The 22,348-nt window shown below is 36.6% G+C and overlaps 1 protein-coding gene across 1 annotated transcript in view; it reads left to right on the top strand.

Annotated features, from left to right (window-relative positions):
* CCDC172 (coiled-coil domain containing 172) overlaps positions 1-15,131 on the top strand; it is a 30,028-nt gene extending 14,897 nt beyond the window's left edge. Inside the window, exons 5-8 of the mRNA XM_005874556.1 lie at positions 2,412-2,513; positions 3,186-3,288; positions 14,190-14,277; positions 15,096-15,131. Coding sequence (XP_005874618.1) covers positions 2,412-2,513; positions 3,186-3,288; positions 14,190-14,277; positions 15,096-15,131 — 329 coding nt within the window. The remainder of the gene's footprint in view (positions 1-2,411; positions 2,514-3,185; positions 3,289-14,189; positions 14,278-15,095) is intronic.
* Positions 15,132-22,348: the final 7,217 nt, after the last annotated feature.

Below are 22,348 nucleotides of genomic sequence, written 5' to 3'. Positions count from 1 at the left end.
TTGAGATTAATCTTTGTGTGAGTGTTATGTTGAGTCAACTGAAAGAATGTAAAATGCTTCCTTTTTTCTCCAGCTGGAAAAATGTAAATGCTAAAATGATCAGTGCCTTCAAGGTTTGAAACAACTCATTGGTGAAATGTCTCTGATGCTTTTTTCTCTCCTTCGTATTGTTCAAATTTTAAGCAGATATGAGAGCCAGTTTCTTCCCAGAGCAGTTTTAGTTTCCATTTGTCTTCCTTCCTGTCCAGGCTTGCTCTTCCATCCCCTCCTCTAATCCGTATCACCACATCTGTTATTTCCTGACACTTGATTTTTCTCCTGCCTCTTCCTTCTTCCCTTGGCTTCCCCCTCTGACATTTTTCATGGAGCTTTTAGCCTGTAACTGTGGTTAGTCATCCAGTTTTCTGGGTTTTGAATAATCTTCATCTTCAAACTCCATAGCTGTTTTATTGTTTTCCACTTCTCAGAGTGTTTTCCACTGCCAGACATCCTCCTTGACTTATTTTTTAATCCCAGAGTTAGACTCTCTTCTCACTCCTTGAAAGTGCCAAAACATTAACACCCATATATTTTTTAAGAAATTATTATATTACTACTGGCCTATTATAATGAACCTCTTACTTTATTTATATTCTGTTTAAAAATATCACGATAAACATAGCAAACCAAGCACCTCAACTTGCTTTGCCATCCCTGCACAACCTCCTGCCTCTCTCCTCCAGCCTCACCCGGTGCCTTTGCTTTCTGTGCTGAAGACACACTGACCTCTGTTGTGTCCTAGGTCAGTGATGGCGAACCTATGACACGCATGTCAGAGGTGACACGCAAACTCATTTTTTTGGTTGATTTTTCTTTGTTAAATGGCACTTAAATATATAAAATAAATATCAAAAATATAAGTCTTTGTTTTACTATGGTTGCAAATATCAAAAAATGTCTATATGTGACACGGCACCAGAGTTAAGTTAGGGTTTTTCAAAATGCTGACACGCTGAGCTCAAAAGGTTCGCCATCACTGGCCTAGGTTGTGCTGTGCTTCCTCCTGCCGCAGGACCTTTGAATATGCTTTATTGGAATACTCTTCTTATTCTTTATCTACGTAATTCAGTCATTCTTCTGATCTCAGCTCAAATGTTACGGCCAGTGGAAATCATCTCTGACACAGACCCCCTCCATCCCATATTAGGTCAGTTTCTCTGATTCTATTCTCTCATGGTCTCTATTTTTTTTTTCTTCAGAGCATTGTAGTTACTTACATACTTAGTTGGTTCATAACTATTTCCCCTATAAAGGTGTAAACTTTCACAAGGACAGGAATTATGTCTGTTTTACTCACCAGTGTATTTCTAAAATGTGCCTAGTATATTCATTCAGTAATGATTTATTTTTTGGTACCTTTTTGTGTATCAGGCACTATGATAGGCATTGGTGATACCGCAATGTGCATTCCTATCAGGAAAAACAGTCATTCATGTTCCAAGCTGTCAGAATAGTAAGATCTCACTAAACAGAAGTGTCCTCTCTTCATCGTAGGATTAAATTAGCCTAGGTTTAAGGCTATTCTAGACTCACTGTTAAAAAAATCTTAAAAACTAGGTTTGAACCTGATCCATAAGTTATTTAACCACCTGCCAAATAACAAATATCAACATGGTTTAGGGAAGACAGCAAAATTCAAACATTTAACAAAATAGTAAACACAGTGTCTTGTATCCAATAAAAAATCACTAGACATTTGGAGCAGTAGCAAATTGTAACTCATAGCAAGGAGGAAATTAGGTCAATTGCAACATACATATAAATGACAGGTAGGATGCAGTAAGCAAAGAAAGACTTTAAAATTGCTCTTAGAAATATTATAAGTATACTCACAGACATGGATATAATCAAGAGATAAGTGAAAGATATAACAGTAATCAAAGACACAGAAAAAGCATTTGACAAGATTCAACACCCTTTTGTGATAAAAATTTAAATATAAATGAATTTGCTGTCGGAATAAAGGGAGGAAGGCATTCCAGGTAGAAGAAACAATATTAGCAATATTGTGGAACCTTGTAGCCATGTGGTGAATACTATATGAAGTCACTCTAAATATGCTTTAGCTATGAAAGATAGTGTTCTTTTTGTCTCCTTGGTAAGTTTGTTTTACTTAGTGATATTACTTTATTTTGAATTCTCTGTTAGTAGTCTAACCGTCAACTAACATTCATGTGTATCCAGTTGGAGCTTAAAAGAATCCTGGTCAGTTTGTTAGAAATAATTCGTAGGTGGCCAAGGAAGCCAGTCCAGACTTAAAATTGATGATATGCTGCTTAAATTTTTACTATAGCAGAAAAAGTTAAGAAGTGCTGACATTTATGGCGAAGCCCAAGTAATTAAAATAATGTTTTTTGTTTACTTGTTTCTAGAAATGCAGTCAATGGAACATGACAGTGGCCAGTTAAAAGAACTTCAAAAACAAAAGAGTGAATTAATGCAGGAACTATTTACTCTGCAGAGAAATCTTAAAGGTCATACTCTATGTGTTCATTTATTTTGCCAATGAGTATATTCATATACAAAAGATAGGGTCATATTATTCTTTCAAAATGTATCAACCTATTGGGATATAGTGCTATTATTGGTATAAAAAAAAGAAATAGGTAAAACACTGAATTAATCAGTGTTAGATCTGATTTTTGCAATAGTTTATTTATTTATTTATTTTTTCTTTGTTTTTGCAATAGTTTTTGAAAGACAGAGAAAGAGAGAGAGAGAAGCATTGATGTGAGAGAGAAATATTAATTGCCTCCCACACACATCACCAGGGATCAAACCTGCAACCTAGGCATGTACCCTGACTGGGCGTAGAACCCACAGCCTTTTGGTGTCTAGGACGATGGTCCAACCAACTGAGCCACCAGAGGTTTCTCAGACTTGGAAGTTGACATTTGGGGCCAGGATGTTCTTTGTGGTGGGGAACTGTCCTCGTAATATAAGATGTTTAGCAGATATTTTCAATGTCTCAGGTTTTGTTAATAGCATTTTTGTGCCTTTAATTGCTATATTAAAGTAGAAAACTAAAAATCATTAGTACATACATTTTATATGAAGCAGCAAAAATTAGGATTGTTCTTATGAATGAATAAAGATAAACTTTATGTTTAATTTTTAAAAGACTAAGAATTTTCTTAATTGTTCAGTTTTTGAAGAGAAAAAGAATGAAGCCATTTGTACTACCAAATACCTAGAGGCAGAAAAAATAAAAATCAGTGAAAAGCCTCAAAATGATGCTGAATGCTTAAGGTAAGAATTGCCCATTACACTTTGGTATAAAATCTGGTAATTTTTCAAGTTGTCAGATAGATTTCAGCATAAAGCTAACTGCATAGATTTTTTAGTTTCAGATGAAGACATTATTTTTTCTCTGTGTATTCTGAAATGTGGTAATAAGCAAGCATGTCACTAGCTAGAAAGTGCTACATATAAGTTTCATGATGCATTGAGTTGATAATGCTGGAATCAATTTTATCTTTTCTTATACCTCCTGTGCTCAGTGTTATTCACATCCTAATGGATTAAGACAAAGATTGGTCCCACAACTCTCCTTTCTTTTATCCCTGATTTTTCTTTTGGAAATGATTGGAATTATTTTTTATCTTTCTAGTTTTCAGTGGGGAGAGGAGTCACCATCTACTATTTTGCTTGGAATTTGTTACTCTGGTTTTGTGCCTAAAGAATGAAGCTGTATTTTCTGTATGGAATATTCAGATGCTTTTTATGTGTTTGGAGAATGAAAGAGTAGCTGATGTTTAAAATGAAATAGTCATATACACAAGGAGGAAAAAGAAAACCCAGTTTATTAATTTGACTATTCTTTATTAATAATTCAGTGTTATGTTTGCTGGTTTAATTTAGAGAAGTTTCTATACTTTCTAGACTCAACCAGGCTTAGAATAACCAAAGAAACCTCATTACTGAATCTCTGAAGAAGCAAATGAAGCCCTCTTTCACATAACTCATATAGGAAATATGTCCACTGGAGCTGAACAAATGCTTCATATTAGTAGTGTATCGCCTTAGGCCATAATTTTAGTAGATTATGAGAAAATATTTGCAATTTAATTTTATGTTAAGTTTTGTAAGCATGAAATATCAATCTCCTGGGTGATATGTGTGATGCAGAATGAGTTTCTGTAATGACAATCTGCTCGTTGATTTTTTTACACTTTTAAAAATGGTAATGCCCACTGGTATCATAGCTAGTAGTGTAAGGGCTTCTGATAGGACCTCCAGTTTGGTGGGTTTATCACTCATCATAAAACTGTGCCCTGGGTTAAACTTAACCACACAGAGTCTGTTAGAGCGTACATACTTTCCCTCACTGACTACCCAAAGAGGGACTTTGGGAAGAAAGGAGCATTGGTCCATATACCTAGGCCGTTCTTTGAAGTTATTACAGGAAATGCCAATATTTATCAATTCCTACTTTAAACTCTGATATGCGTACCTTAGTTTCCCTGCTGGTATAGTCTGTAAAAGTTATTTTGAGTGTGAAGAGCAGAGTCAAAGAACTGAGTGTAAAATTTTTAGAAAAGAGGGCCTTCGGTCCTATAAATTAGTTCATAACAAGATGCTAATAATGGCAAGCAATTATGTGACATTTATGCAACTTTATCATGAAGGCCCTCATTAAAGTTCAGTTGGTTTTATCCCTAAATTTTGGAAGAGAATAGTCTTTTTCATCTTTTTGTTCAAATGTATACTAAATTTTGTAATAGTATCCTTTTTCTTAAATTTTCAGGTTTAGCTACTACTGGTATGGCTGTTATTTTTATAGGTGGATAGGAGGGTTTCTCAAACTTGGCAATGCTGACGTTTGGGGCCAGGTTGTTCTTTGTGGTGGGGAACTGTCCTACGTAGTGTAAGGTGTTTAGCAGCATCCCTGAACTCTATGCACTAGATGCCAGTAGCACCCATCACCCCCAGCTGTGATGCCTAAAACTGTCTCCAGACATTATTGCCGACTGTCCCCTGCACACAAGGATATGAGGGAAATCGTCCACATTGAACAACTAGCTTTATTTTACGGTTATTATAATTATACTTTTATTCAACTTTGGTAAGAAAGCAATTATAAAAAAATTAATATTAGTTCATTTCAGTGAGCGTATTGTTTCTACTTTTAGTAATTAAGATTTTTTTAACATGTTTTCATTGATTTTAGAGGGAGAGGAAGGGAGAGGAATGACAGATAGAAATATTGATGAGAGAGAAATATCGATTGGCTGCCTCTTGCACAACCCCTACTGGGGATTGAGCCTACTACCCTGGCATGTACCCTGACTAGGAATCGAACCGATGACCTCCTGGTGCATGGGTCAACACTCAACCATTGAGCCACACTGGCTGGGCAGTTAGAAAATTTTGATACATATTTTATTCTATCAATATTACTGAATTCTTTTATAATTATTATGTGTTTTTAAAGTTAATTTGCAATGTTTAGGTTATTTGTTAAATTCTATCTTGATGAAAGTAGAGAACAGTACTTACCCTCCCGATGGTTTCATGATCTCTACTGTAGGTGATCTTTCCGTTTTTATAAATACCAAGATGTCTGTCTATTTAAGAGTCTACATGGGAGTGTGTGGGCTCGTTCATGATCAGGTGTGAAGGCAGCTAATGTGTAGAATATTGCTCTGCTCCACACGTCAGCCAGAGGCTTCCTCGGAAGCTTCCCGAAGGGGTAAAGCTGTGACGAGCTAGTTCTTTCATGTGGTCCAGGCAGCACAGAGATGGTAGCGCTCAGGGCCTTGAGAGCAAGTACGCATAGAGGTTAGGAGTACAAGCCTTCCAAGCCCAGCTCTGGAAGGTTAGTGACCTCAGAGAAGCAGGAAAGAAGAATGTGATAGATTGGACTCCGAACACCTATTATTTTTATTATTATCCAACACCAGTCACTAAAATATAGTTCTAGGTCACGACTTTTTATTTACTTCAAGTGGTAAATATCCTGGACAACTTGAAGCGTTTCAGGCATTGTCCTTACTCACAAAACTTCGTTGTAGAATGGTTTTACATTTTTAATAAGCAATATTTGTGATTGTTCAAGGCAACAGGAAGTTTGTTACAGAAGTGAAACTACACAGTCATCAGCCTGGGATTTTTTCTTCTGTACATTTGAAGACAGAATGTTCTTGTGAAGAGCATATTTGCAATGAAAACTGTACAAAAAAATTCTATTCTGATACCAAAGATACCAATAAATTTGGAAAGTGATTGATATTATATGAGGCTTGTAGAATAAGCAAAATTATTTCAAAGTTTAGGGATATTTACAACTAGGCCCATTTATATTGGAATATAAATTTTAAAACAATTAATTGATTCTGTCATCAAAATTGCCTTATTACTTAGCCCTATTCCATGTTAGTTTGTACTAATCAACTTCATTATCTAATGCCAGTGTATAGAGATGCCATATTTATGCTACTTTTCTCCCATCGATGGATCCCCAAGAGTTTCTAAATATTCATAATGAGAAACATTTTTTTTTTTTTTTGGCTGATAAAAAAAAGAAATTTATTTCTCACAGTTCTGAAGGCTGGAAGTCTTAGATCAGGGTGCCAGCATGGTTGGGTTCTGGTTGCAGACTGCCAACTTCTTACTGTGTCCTCACAAAGCAGAGAGCAGCCGAGAAACATTTTAATTCATGTATCTTTAAATATGTAGGGGAGTGTTTCTGTAACATTATTTAGAATAAGCATCATTTAGCAGAGTAGTAGAAAGGGTTGTCCAGGCTACTTTGAGAAAATAATGCACATTTACTTTGCAGTTCTCTCTGCCATCAAGAATGAGCTCAGCCCTAACCCGTTTCGCTCAGTGGATAGAGCTTGGGCCTGCGGACTGAAGGGTCCCAGGTTCGATTCCGGTCAAGGGCATGTACCTTGGTTGCGGGCACATTCTCAGTAGAGGGCGTGCAGGAGGCAGCTGATCGATGTTTCTCTCTCATTGATGTTTCTAACTCTCTATCCCTCTCCCTTCCTCTCTGTAAAAAATCAATAAAATATATTTAAAAAAAAAAAGAATGAGCTCAAAATGGACAAGTGTAACAGGATCTCAGTTTTAAAGTTTCTGGAAAATACTAGCCAAAAATAATTATATGTCTCATTCTAACCCATATCATCTCTCTCTTTTTTTAAAAAAAATATATTTTATTGATTTTACAGAGAGGAAGGGAGAGAGATAGAGAGTTAGAAACATCAATGAGAGGGAAACATCGATCAGCTGCCTCCTGCACACCTCCTACTGGGGATGTGCCCGCAACCAAGGTACATGCCCTTGATCGGTATCGAACCTGGGACCTTTCAGTCCGCAGGCCGACGCTCTATCCACTGAGCCAAACCGGTTACGGCCATATCATCTCTTTTTAACACTTTTATAAAATATGAAAATTCCCACTTAATTCTAGGGTTATTCTTAGCTATGTATTTTGTTCAGTATTTCTGTGGACTGCATCTTTTCTGGTAAAGCTTCATTATTTATTCACTAACGGAAGTGTCTCTACAGCAGTGATTATATAGCTTTCAAGCTAATAGAGATCCCGTTTTGTGAATTCTTGCCACACACTATAGGCATTAAAGTTTCTATGTAAGTACAAGAGACATTTTGACAGTGGGATCAATTGATTATTTTAGAATTTATATTCTGATCTAAATGTGCCAGGTTGTAAATATCCCTAAACTTTGAAATAATTTTGTTTATTGCACGAGCCATATATAATATTAATCATTTCCAAATTCATTGGTATCTTTGATGTCATAATAAGATGTTTTTAAATTTTCATATGTTTATTTACCTTTATAAACAACCCCTTTTGATATGAGAGTGGGGAAGGTGATAGAAAATTGTGGTAAAAGGAGTTGCCTAATCCAACCAGCCCAGGATTTAGGTGAAGGGAGATGATGGCGGATCTCGCTGGTGCTGCCTTGCACACCTGTGAAGGTTGCTACCTGTCTGCTGGTGGCCTGGACGGAGGGAAGGCATAATTAGGAAACTGAAGTTCTGCTTTGACACATTCAACTTGCAGAATAAATTGTATATGAAAGTGGATGGCCATATATCTTTTAAAATTGTGTTTTGTGTTTAAACGTCACTAAAATAATTTTTATATGAGTTAATATAGAAACCCATCGGGTCATAGGAAAACTAGCAAAAAGTAGAAAGGACCACTTATTAAACCTCTGGTGTAATTAAGGAAACCAAAAAGGATAAGATTAACAGACTCAACATAGAAGATTTAAGATCCCATGTGTTAAAAAAAGTCATCAACTTGGAGTGATAAACTGGGAGAAATTTATAGTAATTATTACAAGGGATAACAGTTTATCAAATAATCAACTGACAAAAATCAATAAGAAAACACTGAAATCAATAGTTCTTTATTAATGTATATATTCAACAGACATGTATTAAATGCCACTTGGAATCATGCACTCTGCAAGTTACTGGAAATACCAAGATGAATAAGATAAGATAATTCTGTTAAACTCCTTATCAATTAAATGCGAATTAAAACCACTCCATATAATTTTTCTATCAAATTTTTAAAGACATTCTTAAATGACCATAATTGAAATTAGCATGGGTGTGGTACAGAGCTAATTTATACATTGTTGTGGCAGTATAAATTGCATATATTTGGAATGTAATTTGGAATATAAATTATAGGCATTTTTAAAGTGTTTATGCCATTTGACCCCATAATTCCACTTATGAGCTCTCTCCTAAGGGCAATAAGTCTAACTACAGAAGGAACACTATGCGCGCAAGTGTTCACAGAAATGTTATTTATGGTAGGATGATTTAAATGCTGTACCATGGCTGATTAACTGTGGTGTAGCCACCGAGACCTGTTACATAGGTATCTGAAATGGTATTAATTGGCATGCTTAATTAACTGGGGGACATGTATATGATACACTTCAGTCAGAAGAAAAGCTAGGAGATAATACTGCATAATCACTATTAGATGGAAACAAAAGACTGTGATGGAATACACTTAAACCTTAATAGCATTTGCGTTGGTGCACTAAGACTTCGGATGAACTTTTTTCTAATTAAATAGTACTTTTGCAGAGCTCTGTGGCTGAAAGGGATGTTCTTTCAGTTAAGGCTTTTCTATGACACTTAGAAACAAAATTGGACATTTTATATGACACTGAAAAAAATTGGAAGGCTGCAGGAAATGATAAAAATACAAGAAAAGTAAGTTTTGCTGAACTAGCTAGCCTTATTGGCCATCCTCGTCATTAATTGATGATTCAAAGAAAGGTGACAGTAACCAAGGCAGACCGCCCTTAGTTATTGTGCAGAGGTGAAGGAAGTCCATCTTGACTCCGATAGGCAGTTAGTCTATGCACTGCTTACCATTATATAGCGTTGGCTAGCTGCAACCGCATTAATATTCATCCCATTATCATCAGCCTCTTTTTAAAGCTAGCAACAGCAATCTTTAAGTGCAGTTCTAAATTCTACAGCTTGATTATATGCTGAATAGTGAAATACTTCCTATAATTTGCTCTAAACGCCCTCCTTAATTTCAGTAGTCTCTCATTCTTATTGTTAACTAACTAAAAGCGAACGTCGTCACCACCCAATTCTGATGGACATGAAAGATCTTACAGGACCTGTAGTCCATTTGAACTGAAAGGGGATATGGTGGGAAGAAAGAGCCCGACCATTTTATTTGAAAAGATAAATATATTGAAATGGAGCCTTAAGTACACATAGGAGTGTTGAGTAGGCAATTGCAGAGTTCCAGCGGGCAGTTAGTTAGATAATTAGCAAAAGAGGAGGGAAGGGATGGAACAGTCACCCTGGGGAGTAACTAGCATATTTCAGTCCAATGGAGCAAAACATCCCGCCTAGTCAACTAGGCAGGAAAAATAGCTTTACGGCCACAGCCATGAGGGTGGCGGCCAGGTTGGGGGGTGGGGGTGGTGGTGTGTGTGACCAGCAAGTTCTGTGGGATTAATGTGGGAGGGAGAAAACGGTGAGGGGCTTTTCCTTTTCCTGAGTGCATATGCAGTAGGAGCCACAATGGGGACCATAAAAGGGGGCAGGCACAAGTGGGGAAAAGATCAGACAGGGGAGGGACACAAGCCTCAGAAAATCCAGGAAAGAGAATGGATGGAGAGGGCAGAAACACAAGCCGGGAGAAGCCGGGAAAGAAGTCGGAGAGTTTGAAAGAAAGCCTGCTCGTTCCCAAGCCCAAGGAAATATAAAAAAGTCTGACCACAGAGGTCATGGGTTCGATTCCTGGTCAGGGCACATGCCTAGGTTGCTGGCTCCATCCCCAGTGTGGGGTGTGCAGGAAGCAACCGATCCATGATTCTCTCTCATCATTGATATTTCTCTCTCTCTTTCCCCTCTCCCTCCCTCTCTAAAATCAATAGAAATATATTACAAACAAAAACAACAACAACAAAACCCATTTCCTTCAATCTGACAAAAGCCAGTATTCTCAACCATGAGGCCTCAGGCCTGTTGTCAGTGTTTTCCCACGCAGGGTAGGATGATTTTATCCTGTCTTATATCACCCCCCATGCACGCCCTGTCATTTTTCCTCTTCCACTTAGTTGTGCTTCAATCTCCGCTTTGGTGTAGACTTCAGATTTGGTTCTGCGGGATTAACCTGTTTATTTCTGTACTTAAGTGTAATTTCAAGTTTGTAATATCACATGTTTCTTGATTAGCTTGTAAGTATGGCTTATAGGTGGCATTATTTGGCATTGTAATTGGGATTGTTTTTATTTAGGTGGTTGCCATTGTTTTATAGGAATGTGGATTCCTGTCATTGTCATTTTTTAAAGACAGGCTTATTGAGGTATAACTTACATACAATAAAATTCACCCTTTTAAATATGCAATTCTATTAATTTTGCCAAACACACTTAATTATGCAACCACCATCACAATCAAAACAGAATACTGCCATTATCCCAAAATGTCCCCACTTGCCCATTTATAATCAAGGCCCACAGTCCACTCCCAGTCTCTGATCTATTTTCTTTTCCTAGTTTTGTCTTTTCCAATATGTCATATAAATTGAATAATATGGTATGTAGCCTGGTCTCACTTCTTTTATTTAGCACAATATAGCCTCTTGTTTCACTTCTTTTATTTAGCGTAATGTGTTTGAGATTCATCCGTACTGTTCTAACATCCATAATGTTAGAGAGACCATGGCAGAGTGTATTATAAAAGACACATATGTAATACCGTAATCAATAAATAAAAAAAAATAATGAAATACTTTAAAGCAGACACAAGAAGCTCAGAGGATTCCAAGCAGCATTTTAAAAAAGCGAACATCTTTACATATTATATTCAAACCTCTGAAAAACACAGATAGAGAGGGAATCATGAAGGAAGGCAGAAAAAGAAAAGACATAAAGACATTACATACAAGGAATGAAGATAAGAGTTACAGTAGACTTCTCATCAGAAATCATGTAGAACAAGAGACAAATGAATGACTATCAGGTGAGAGTCGTCAACTCAGAATTCTCAATGAAAGTATGTTTTACATATGAAGGCAAAGTATGATATTTTTAACAAATATGAGTGTATAGACTTCTTTGAAAACAGACTACATTACAAAAAAAAGGCTATAGTAAGTTTTTCAGGAAGAAAGAATATGATACCAGATAGAAACTCAGAACTATACCAAGAAATAAAAGCATCAGAAATTGTTGAACTGGAGGTAAATATAAGAGCCTAAGTCAAAAATACTAGCAATATGATTTATGTTTATAGTAAATGTAAAAGAAAAATTTATGTGGTAACAATGTGAAAAAAATATGAGGGAGTAATTGGAAACATACTGTTGTAAAGGTTTTATACTGTAAGTGTGACTGTATAATATTTGAGAGTGGACAGCAATAAATTGAAGATGTGTATTATAAATTCAGCATAGGCATTATAAAAATTTTAAAATATGTATAAAAACAAGTCAATTAGTAGGTAAAATACTAGCATAAAAAAATCAAGCAATCCAAAACAGGAAAAAAGAGAGGAAAAATGGAACAAAGAACAGATGGAATAGAAAACAATAGCAAAATTTTTAATCCAGCCAAATAAATAATTTTATTAAAATGTAAATGATCTAAATACACCAACTCAAAGAGATCATCATGTTAGATAAAAGAGTATGGCACAACTATACAGTTTCTATAAGAAACTCACTTTAAAAATAAAGACATAGATAGGTTAAAAGTAAAAGAATGGAAAATGATAACCTATGCCAGCAGTGTCTGAGAATTCTAGTTTATGCATGTCTTTGTCAACACTTGGTATTTCCTGTTTTTCATTTGAACTATTCTGATGGGTGTGTGGTGGCATTACATTGTGCTTTTCTTTTGTATTTCCTTGATGAAGTTGAGCACCTTTTCATATTCTATTAGCCATTGGATATCTTCTTTGGTGAGTAATCTGGTAAATGTGTGTGTGTGTGTGTGTGTGCACGCGCGCGCCCATTTTCAATTGTGTGTGTGTGTGTGTGTGCGCGCGCGTGCGCGCGCGCAACCATTTTCAATTATGTTATTTTTTCTTATTGACTTGTAGTTCTTCTTATCTGTTGTTTATTGTCTCTAGTGACCTTCTCTAGTGGTTTGCTTCTTGGGTACTTGGTGATCTTTGATTGTAAACTCATTGTTTGATCTTTCTCTGTGGGAGGCCTGTGAGCCTAAATAATCTTAAACTTTCCTTCAGAGAGGATTTTCCTTTGCTTCTGCTAGTCTAGAGGGAGTGCCACTGGCCTAGGACCCCGGCACTCTCCCCTTAAGGGTAGGGCTTACCTTGTGGCTGGTCCAGCTTGGTTAGGTTTGTGAGAGCAGTGTTGCTCTTAGTATCTGTTCTCAGGGCAGCCTCTCCCTTCTAGCTGCCCAGTCTCAGGCCCTGGCTCTCCACCTCTCCAGTTCACAGCTCATGGCTTTTGCTTATGTTTTTTGTTTTGGGGAAAGAATGTTAGTCATGCTAAAAATGGAAGACTGTTTCATCACTATTTTTCATATAAAAATGTGCATAAAATAATTTTTAAAAGTTATTTCAGAATATTCAAAGGATTAAAGGCTTAATTGGGGAAAAGAAACATTGATATTACTTTTTCACGCTCAAAATATATTTTGATGATATATGTGTAAAAGGAAGTTAATGTTTAATTTTAGAGCAAGAAGAAATCTTAGAGGTCATGTTTTTAATGCACTTAAAATTCTCAGGTGAGGTTCAGAGAGGCTAAATGACATAGCCTAGGTTATTTGGCTTGGTAGTGGCCAGGACTAAACTAGAGGCCATCAGACAGTACTGTAGATTCCCTGCCAAACCATGTTGCTCTCTTAATTACCCTAAATTATTAAGTGTTTTTTATTATTCAGTCTCCCTTATTTTATATATATATAGTAGGTCCTCAGGTTATGTTGGAGATCCGTTCCTACGGTGCAACGTAACGCGATTTTCGCTGTAAGTCGGAACCCACCTACATAAGCACCTACGTCACTCACATGGAGCACATGCACAGCAGTAATGAAGTGAAACAGTAAAAAACATTTAAAAGAAAGATAACAATTCCTGACCTTTACTTGTGGTAAATAAATAATAAAAAACATATAGCAGATATGTACATATGTTGAAATGACGGAACTTTTTTTTTTTTAATAAATAAATGGGAGATGACGATGTAACCATGAAATGACATACATCGAGTCCGACGTAACCCGAGGACTGCCTGTATATTATTGATTTCAGAGAGGAAGAGAGAGGGAGAGAGAGATAGAAACATCAATGATGTGAGAGAATCATTGATTGGCTGCTTCCTGCATGCCCTACACTGGGGGTTGAGCCTACAACCCTGGCATATGTCCTGGCCCCGAATTGAACCCAGGACCTTTCATTCTGCAGGCTGACACTCTATCCGCTGAGCCAAACTGGCTAGGGCCAGTCTACCTTATTTTATTTATGGGAGTTTTTCACAAAATTTTATGTAGTCCTTACAGAATTAAAGAGAATTAAAATTCCTTTCCAAATTCTTTAGTGTTAAGTTAAAATTCTGACAATAGAGCTGCAGACCTGCCACCGTTCATGTAATAAAAAAATTATCATACAAGATTGCTGAACTAATAGGGTGAATTTTTCATTTAAAACAGACTTAAAAAGGAATTAGAACTTTATAAGGAAGATGACATGCAAAGTGTTTACGAAGCTCTCCAAACAGAAATAGAATTTTTGAAGTTGGTAAGCCATCATTGATTCTTTAACTTCTGATTACCAGTAGTAACATGGTACACATGTCATTGAATTGGTTTTTGCTGTTCACATGGATTTGTACTAGATATAAAAAAAAAACCAAAGCAGCAATAACCAAAAAAACTGAGGTCAGGATGTAAATCTGTGAAGAGTTTTGAGTTCCTAGAGCGAGGTGCTACATACAGTAAGTTATATTCAAAGAGAATGTGTATAATTTCAAACTCAGTTAAAAAAGAATTCAAACTTGACCACACAACATTCCCTTGATGGAAACTGTTATTAGAGGACTCATGCACTAAAGGGGTTTAATTATCATGATGCTAAAAGCTTTTTGTTTTTGATAAACATAAATTATACTTTTATTTTATTTGATCCTAAAACTTTTTCATTAGAGATTTTTATGATCTCAAGAACTTTGGATTCAATTATTGAAAATTCATTTTCAGACTGTTTTGGAGCACTTCAAATTGCTTTTAACCTTCTTTGGTTGTTTATGAAACGAACACAGTATTTGTCATGGTCTATTTTAATTGAACACCTGTATAGCTAGCTGTAAAGCATGTTAAAGTATAAATTTATTTTAATATGTTACATTTTGTTTCATGTTTACTTTCTGTAAATGTTTTTTGTTTACAAATGCTCTGGTAGGTTATGTCAGGATTTATATTTTATATTAAAACTTATAAAAATAAAATTTAGAAATGCCCAGACTTATTATGGTGTTAAATTTACATAAATTGTATATAATCCCTTTATTAAGAATTTCACTTTCCTTATGAGTAACTATTAATATTTTTTCCTTTCAGACATTGGCACAGAAAGATCTTCAGGGAAATAAATAACGTGTAGAGAATTGATGAGCTACCTGAGATTTGATCAAAGCATCTTAGAAGCAAATTTTTGTGATAGATAATGAATGAGACCCATTACAGTAGATTCTTGTGGAGAATGTGAGGTTCAGAATGTTCAAAGTTGTTGATGTCTAGAATTGGTTCGGACCAGTGTATATTTTTGGTCTTATTATTTGCTGGAACTTTAAGGGTTCTCATGTGGTTTTTTGATTTTGTTTCTAAAGGAAGAAAAAGGAGCAGTAGTGTGTGCTCAGTTTCTGAGATCCCCTTGACCCTTAAGCTAATCTATACTTTCTGCTGTTGTTTATTCTCTGTTGCAGCTTGCCTTGGGTCAAGTCAAACACACATAGGAAGAAGCATTTGGATTATTGACCCAATTTAGTTAGTGCCATTTCCACCTACAAGGTGCTCACTTTCATTTCAATCTTTCTCCACTCACACGATGTAGTTGACAGAGGTCCTCTGAGGTCTTCCATCTGCAAAAGCCAGTTTTCTCCACGTTTCTCTGGACGTGTCTGAGTTAAGTCCGGGGCCCTTGCAGCCCTTATCCAGCACGTTGGGCCTGCCAGTTTTCTTCCTAATGCCCATTTGGGTTAGAATGAAATAAGTCATCCACTTGGGAGGTACGTAATCTTACGGCCATCAGGATTCATTTTCGCTGGTGGCCTGAAACACTGCAACTGAAGACAGTGTACTTACATTTGAATCAAACTTGGTATTGCCACCAGATTTCTAACATCACATATATTTCTGCTGTTAACAATCCTGACTAGGAAGAAAGGTGTATTTTCAGTAGTTTCAAAAAAAGTGTATTAAAACTGTTCAATAAGGCCCTAGATTGCAATAGGTGGGGAAATGGAACAAAACCTATTTGGGGTATATTTCAAAGTACTGAGCGCAAATATGAGAATCATGCTTTCTTTTGTAGTGATAGTTGAATTAGTTTAACATCAAATGTGAGATGTTTACAAATGTCTTATATGTGCTGATGTTAAAGTAGAGTACTTAGGTCTAGTTTCACAGAGAGTCTTACTTTGGCAGAGCTTTTTTGTATATGTTGATTTACACCCTTATTTTTTAAAAATTAGCAAAGCTAAAAGTCTCCTTTGAGATGTGTCCCAATTGCCATCTCTTTACATAATTTGCATTTTCAGATGTGATTTCTATTTTGATTTTTTCAATATTTAATAATAAATTATTTTGCTTAAGAAGAAAAAAATGAAAGGTACCAGGGAATTGCAGTCCACTTTTTATGCAAATATAGAGTGGGAAATAGTTATTGGGATTAGCTCCGACTTCAGTTCTGTCTCATTTTAATCCATTTATTTACATTCTAAGTTCTAAGACTTGTGAATATTATTAAATATGTATATTAACATGTAGATTGAGCTTACACATAAAGCCTTTTTAGTAATTTTTATTATTGTTTTATAACTAAAATATTGTGAACTAAAGATCTGCCACTTATTTGCATAACTAACACAGTGGCATATATGCAGAATAAACTCTTACTGATAATATCAACTGTATTTTTGTGTGTGCGTCAGAGAGAGTATCTGAATTAGATATTCAGTATTAGAATCAGGATGAATATGAATTAAATTTGAGAAAAAAAAGGGAGGTTCAGTATTTTCATTATTTCAAAATGCTGAAATTGCATATTTAAGATTTAAACTAATTTTCAATCAATCAAATAAATGATTATTTTAGCACTGCATGGTAGAGTAATACAAAGCACTACATGTGATACCAATCAAAATAATGGACTGTTAGAATCAATGTAATCAATGGAACAAGCTCACTGAACAAAGAAAATATAGCAATCAATAGAAATTAGTGTATGAACCCAAACTGCACTGTCAATATAAAATATCAGCAAAACAGTAGGTGAATTTTTACATTTTTAAGAATTAGTAATTCATAAAACTTTTAAGTAGGGAAATAACAGAAATTATCTGGGTCAGAATGTGTCTCAGAGTGACCTCGATTGTTCTGGAAGTAGTCTTTGGCTCTACAGAAATGCAATACACACACACACACACACACACACATATATGCCTAAGTGACGATTATGACTGGTCAACCAGTCACTATGACGCACACTGCCACAAGGGGGCTGGTGCTCAATGCAGGAGCTGCCCCCTGGTGGTCAGTGCACTCCCACAGTCAACCTCCTGCGGCTGGCCAACCTCTTGCGGTCCCTACCCCCCCTCAATGGGCGAGATGTCCCAATGGGCTCGACTGGCCGGCCAGGCCAAGGGACGCCACCCATGCACGAATTCGTGCACTGGGCCTCTAGTTCTTAAATAAATGCTCATTCACTGAATTTTTCCAATTCTTAGTTGTAACCAAAGCTCAAACTACCCCAGAGTAATCCTGATGCTGCTCTGAGGTTCCTGGCAGCATCATCTTTCTTCATGGTAACAGGCTTTTTCAGAAGCAACTTTCTAACTCCCAGTTCTCTGCTGGGGGTAATATTAGGATGTTTAGATAGTTTGCTGCATATTGTTCCTGCTGATTAATGGAGCTATTTGGCCAGGGGAAAACCAGCAGCAAAATTATAGGATGTGGAGCATGACCAGTGGACTGGAAATCCCTTTCTTTCTTCCCTGGCCTAATTATTGAGATGGGAGGAAACAGCAAAGAAAAAGAAAAGCTGTAAGATATGTGCAGTCAGGAAGATTTCTGTACTAGTCATTGTTTTGTCAGTAGTAGTGTGTTCTTCTGAAAAAGAAACCAAAATTGAGAGCATTTTGTCTGCTTGTTTTTCCCCCCTTAAACTTTAAAAAATGTATTGAGTTTCCTAAAAGTCCAAAATAAGGTTGAAGTCATTGTATTGTAATGAGTTGGGATCTAGAAACATTTTAAAACAGTATCATTTGGGATTGGTAGTTTCTTGTAGAATGGGAATTATGCCGTGAAGAACCTGTTGAGTCTCTTATCAGCGGGGCAGTCGGTAGTTCAGCTGGCTGGCTGCAGATGGACAGGCAGCCTGCACCAGACAGGCCTGGTGTAAGCCGATGCTGAGGACAAAGTCCCTTTCTGCTTCAGGTCAATCAATCATACATAACTGTGCCACATTATTATGAATAGGTCATTTATCTGCAGTCCAGAAAACAGTAGCAGTTCAGTGACGTGATTAGAAATAAATATGATAGGATTTTGGGGGAGGGGTTAATCCTCACTAGAGGATATTTTGTCCATTGATTTTAGAGAGAGTGAAAGGGAGGGGAAAGGAGAGAGAGGAGAGAGAGAGAGAGAGAGAGAGGAGAAATGTGAGATGTGAGAGAACCATATCAATGGGTTGCCAACTGGGCGGAAACCTGCAACCCAGGTACAAGCTCTTGACTGGAATGGAATCCATGACCCTTCCGTTTGCTGGCTGATGCCCCAATTCAGCGGTTCTCAACCTGTGGGTCGCGACCCCTGAAAATACATCCTGCATATCAGATATTTACATTATGATTCATAACAGTAGCAAAATTACTATTATGAAGTAGCAACAAAAATAATTTTATGGTTGGGGTCACCACAACATGAGGAACTGTATTAAAGGGTCGCCGCGTTAGGAAGGTTGAGAACCACTCACTTAGCTACGCTGGCCAGGACTATGATATGATTTTTAAACCTGGGTGGACAGGGTAAGGTGTTCTGTCACTCAAATATTTATTTCTAGTATGAATTTGAAATCTGAAGGTGTTCAATATACTGAAAAGTATTTTAATATTTGAAACTGATGTATTTTAGGTCAACTTTTATGTTTGTTCTCCACTCCTCTCCTTTGTCATCCTGAAAAACGTAAATGAAGCAAATGCATTTGCCTTTCGGAGTCTAGTTCAGAACATTTTCTGTCGAGGGAATTGTTTTCAGGATGTGAACTAAAAATGAAAAATATTTTTTGTCATTCGCCTGAAGCAGGGATTAAGTCTTGGAGGTTTGTGGCCCTTTTATCTTAAGATAACAGAATTATTTATTTATTTATTTTTTATGAAAGAACGGGCAGGATGAAGTTACCTTTGAAAATGTTGGAGGTAGGAATGCATAGTTAGTTGCATTTGTGCTTCCTACACATTATATTTTCAAGTTAAATAAGGTTTTTGCTTGGCCTGGTAATGATCAAATCATCAGCCCAGTGAAGAAGCTTTACTTTTTATTTGCTTTACTGACATTTGACAAAAATGACATCTTGAGATAGCGTTGATCAATATATGAAGGAAGTAATTTGATAGCTCTCCCAGTTCTAGGAGAGAGAACCTGGATTTCATTCGTTAGTTGTTCATTGTACTGAGGGTCACATTCTCTACACAGGAGGGGAAGTTTTGCAAGGTAATGCTAGTTGTAAGAACACATTTACTTAGATTGGAGGGAAAAAAGAAAGGATAACAAAGAAAGCCGTGACTGATGGTAAAATGCTCTCTTTAGCTGTTGCTTGAAAAGTATCTAGAGCAAAACTGTCAGAGCCAAATGCTTATTTAAACAACTGCTTTTGATACATAGCGAATTTATCTTTAAAAGACTGTCATGAAATTGACAGCACCAGAATTCAGTTGTCTGGGAAAATAAAGAGCAAGTCAAAATGTGAAATTAATAACAATGGCCCATGTAAGTGGCTGTGCAAAATGAGGCCTATTGAGTGGGAGAAAAATTATTTTGTTTTCTTCTTACCGCCAAAAGAGCTAAACTACTTTATAACCCTAAGTTAATTATTTTCATACTTGTAATAAATTGTCTTTCTAATTAGTGGGTAAATAAAATCTTGTTAAAATAAAATCCTCTTAATCTACATTTAATAGATGCAAATACAATTGCTAATGAATATTTCTGGATATGGCCTTGTGATTGCTGAGAAGGAAGTATTTGCAAATTCCAACCACCATTAAATGGTGTGGTTGTTGACAGCTTTTGTTGACTTTAGACAAAGAAGTTCCTGGTTGGGAATGGGTGACCTGGGAGTAATCATAGGGTCAGTGTAAGGTTAGCTCTAAGATCTGATGCCAGTTAAAATTTGTAAAATACCAAAGTCATGTTTATAAAGTTATTTTTATCCAATATAATCAAAGCTCTTTATTGAGATTCTAGTTGGGGACAAGCGTATATCCCAGTTTTTTCAGGAGGAACAGAGGTTTGGAATGATGATGTGATTTGTGTGACCCCACAAGGGACAGTGGGCCTCTTTACTTACAATTTAATTGCTTGGGCTTCGGTTTTTATTAGGTTAGTTTAGTTTTGTTTTGTTTCGTTTTGTTGTTTTGTTAATCCTCACCCGAGGATATTTTTCCATTGATTTTTAGAGAGAGTAGGAGGGAGGGAGACAGAGAAAAACACTGATGTGAGAGGAACACATCGATTGGTTGCCTCCCCATACAGGCCCCGACCAGGACCAGGGATACGTGCAACCGGGGTACGTGCCCTTGACCTGAATTGAACCCGGGACCCTTCAGTCCAAGGGCCGATGTTCTATCCACTGAGCCAAATGGGCTAGGGAGGTTTCAGTTTGAATAACCTAAAAATATATATTCCTTTTGAATATTGGCTTATAAAAAATCTTACGCAACAGGTAAATATTAGAAGATAAGAGAAATTTGAGAATCATTTAAATCACCCTCTTGGTAATCAGAATCAGTGAATGTGAATATTTAATAAACTAAGAATATCTCTTATACTCCCTGAGGAGAAAGGGGCAAATCAGTACAAAACAGACTCAAATCAAGTATTATTAAAAATTCACCTTCTGGGTATCTCTTGAAATTAACACCTATTCATCTCACTTTATTATACTTTCAACAGATGTGGGGGTTTTTTCAGTGCTACCCTCTCTGGTCATTGATAATTTAAGGTGAAAACCTGAGGGATAGCACCTTCTTAAAATATCAAAGAATTAGAGTTATGTTCATTTTTCAGTACTTGCTAGAAAACTTACAGAAAGATCAACATGTAAAAAAATATCTGATTAACCTGAAATTAACACTCTTGTTTATTTCTTTATTTTCCCCCTCTTTATTATTCCTCCCATCCATTCTTTTGGCCATCCATCCATCCATCCTGGCTCCTGCAGGGAACTCAGGTCATACCATTCTCCTTGCACATTCCTCTTGGGCCACCCTGGCCTGTCTGCTCTCCATGCAGGCCCTCCTGGCTGTGGCCTTGGGATCATCTCAGTAGCTGTGCTCCCTCTGCTTGGGATGCTCCTCCTCCTGCTTCTGTCCTTCAGGCGGCACTGAAGTGTCTCCCTGGAGAAGCCTTCCTTTAAGCAGTCAGTCTGCATAGTCATGTGGCCACATTATCACCCACTCTAATTTAATTCACTAATTTTTCATACTACTAATTTCTGATATCCTTACTTATTTTTCTTTTCTATTTATCACGACTAAAGCATAAGTTCTGTGAGAGAGGAGGGGCATTGTCTGTCTTATGCACCACTTTTTTTCCAGAGCCTGGAACAGTGTTGATATATAGGAAGTGTTCAATATACGTATGTTGAAATATGGTTGAATTAACTTGTTCATTTAACCCATATTTTTTAATTGGGGATTTAAGCATAAATTATTGATTCTCCAGTTAAACTGGATTCATTTATTGTTGATTTTCTTGATTGAATTAGCCTATCTTCTTATTTCTTTTACTTTCTGAGCCTGTGTTTACTTAGTTGAAAAATGGAAGTAATAATGTTTGCTGGTTTCAAAGCCCATCTAGGTAGAACAACCAATAAAAGCATTGAAAAGAAACTAGAATTAAATAATGATCCAGGATCCACAATGGGGAAAAGTTTGTGGGTCTCTCAGTGGTCACTGGGCTGCTTCCTATTATCAAGCGGTTGATTGGCACGTAATGGTTCTGAATGCTTACTTGCCACCAGCTGCTAGAATAGGAAGTGAAAATTGCAAGTTGGTTACAAGCTATGAATGTGCATTAGAGCAGCTTAAAAGCACTATTTCTTTATGGTAATAGAAAATTTTTAAATGTGTTTGCTTCTATGATTTATTCTGTCTTTCTGGTCTGAAATACAAAGTTTAAGCAATCCTGTTTTTATTCAGCACCATATTTAGAAAAATGTATGAGTGCCATCTGCTGGATTTCTCTGGTACCACCTTGAACAAGATGATAAAATTGGGGGAAGTTTGGGAATGACAAATTACTATATAGAAATGATCCTTCTTCTCCCTCCCCCCTCCCTCCCTCCCTCCCTTCCTTCCTTCCTTCCTTCCTTC

Source organism: Myotis brandtii, unplaced genomic scaffold (genome assembly GCF_000412655.1).
Source record: "Myotis brandtii unplaced genomic scaffold, ASM41265v1 scaffold441, whole genome shotgun sequence".
NCBI classification, from domain to species: Eukaryota; Metazoa; Chordata; class Mammalia; order Chiroptera; family Vespertilionidae; genus Myotis; species Myotis brandtii.
Note: the sequence above shows the minus strand (reverse complement) of the source record. Positions and strands in the feature narration are given on the sequence as shown.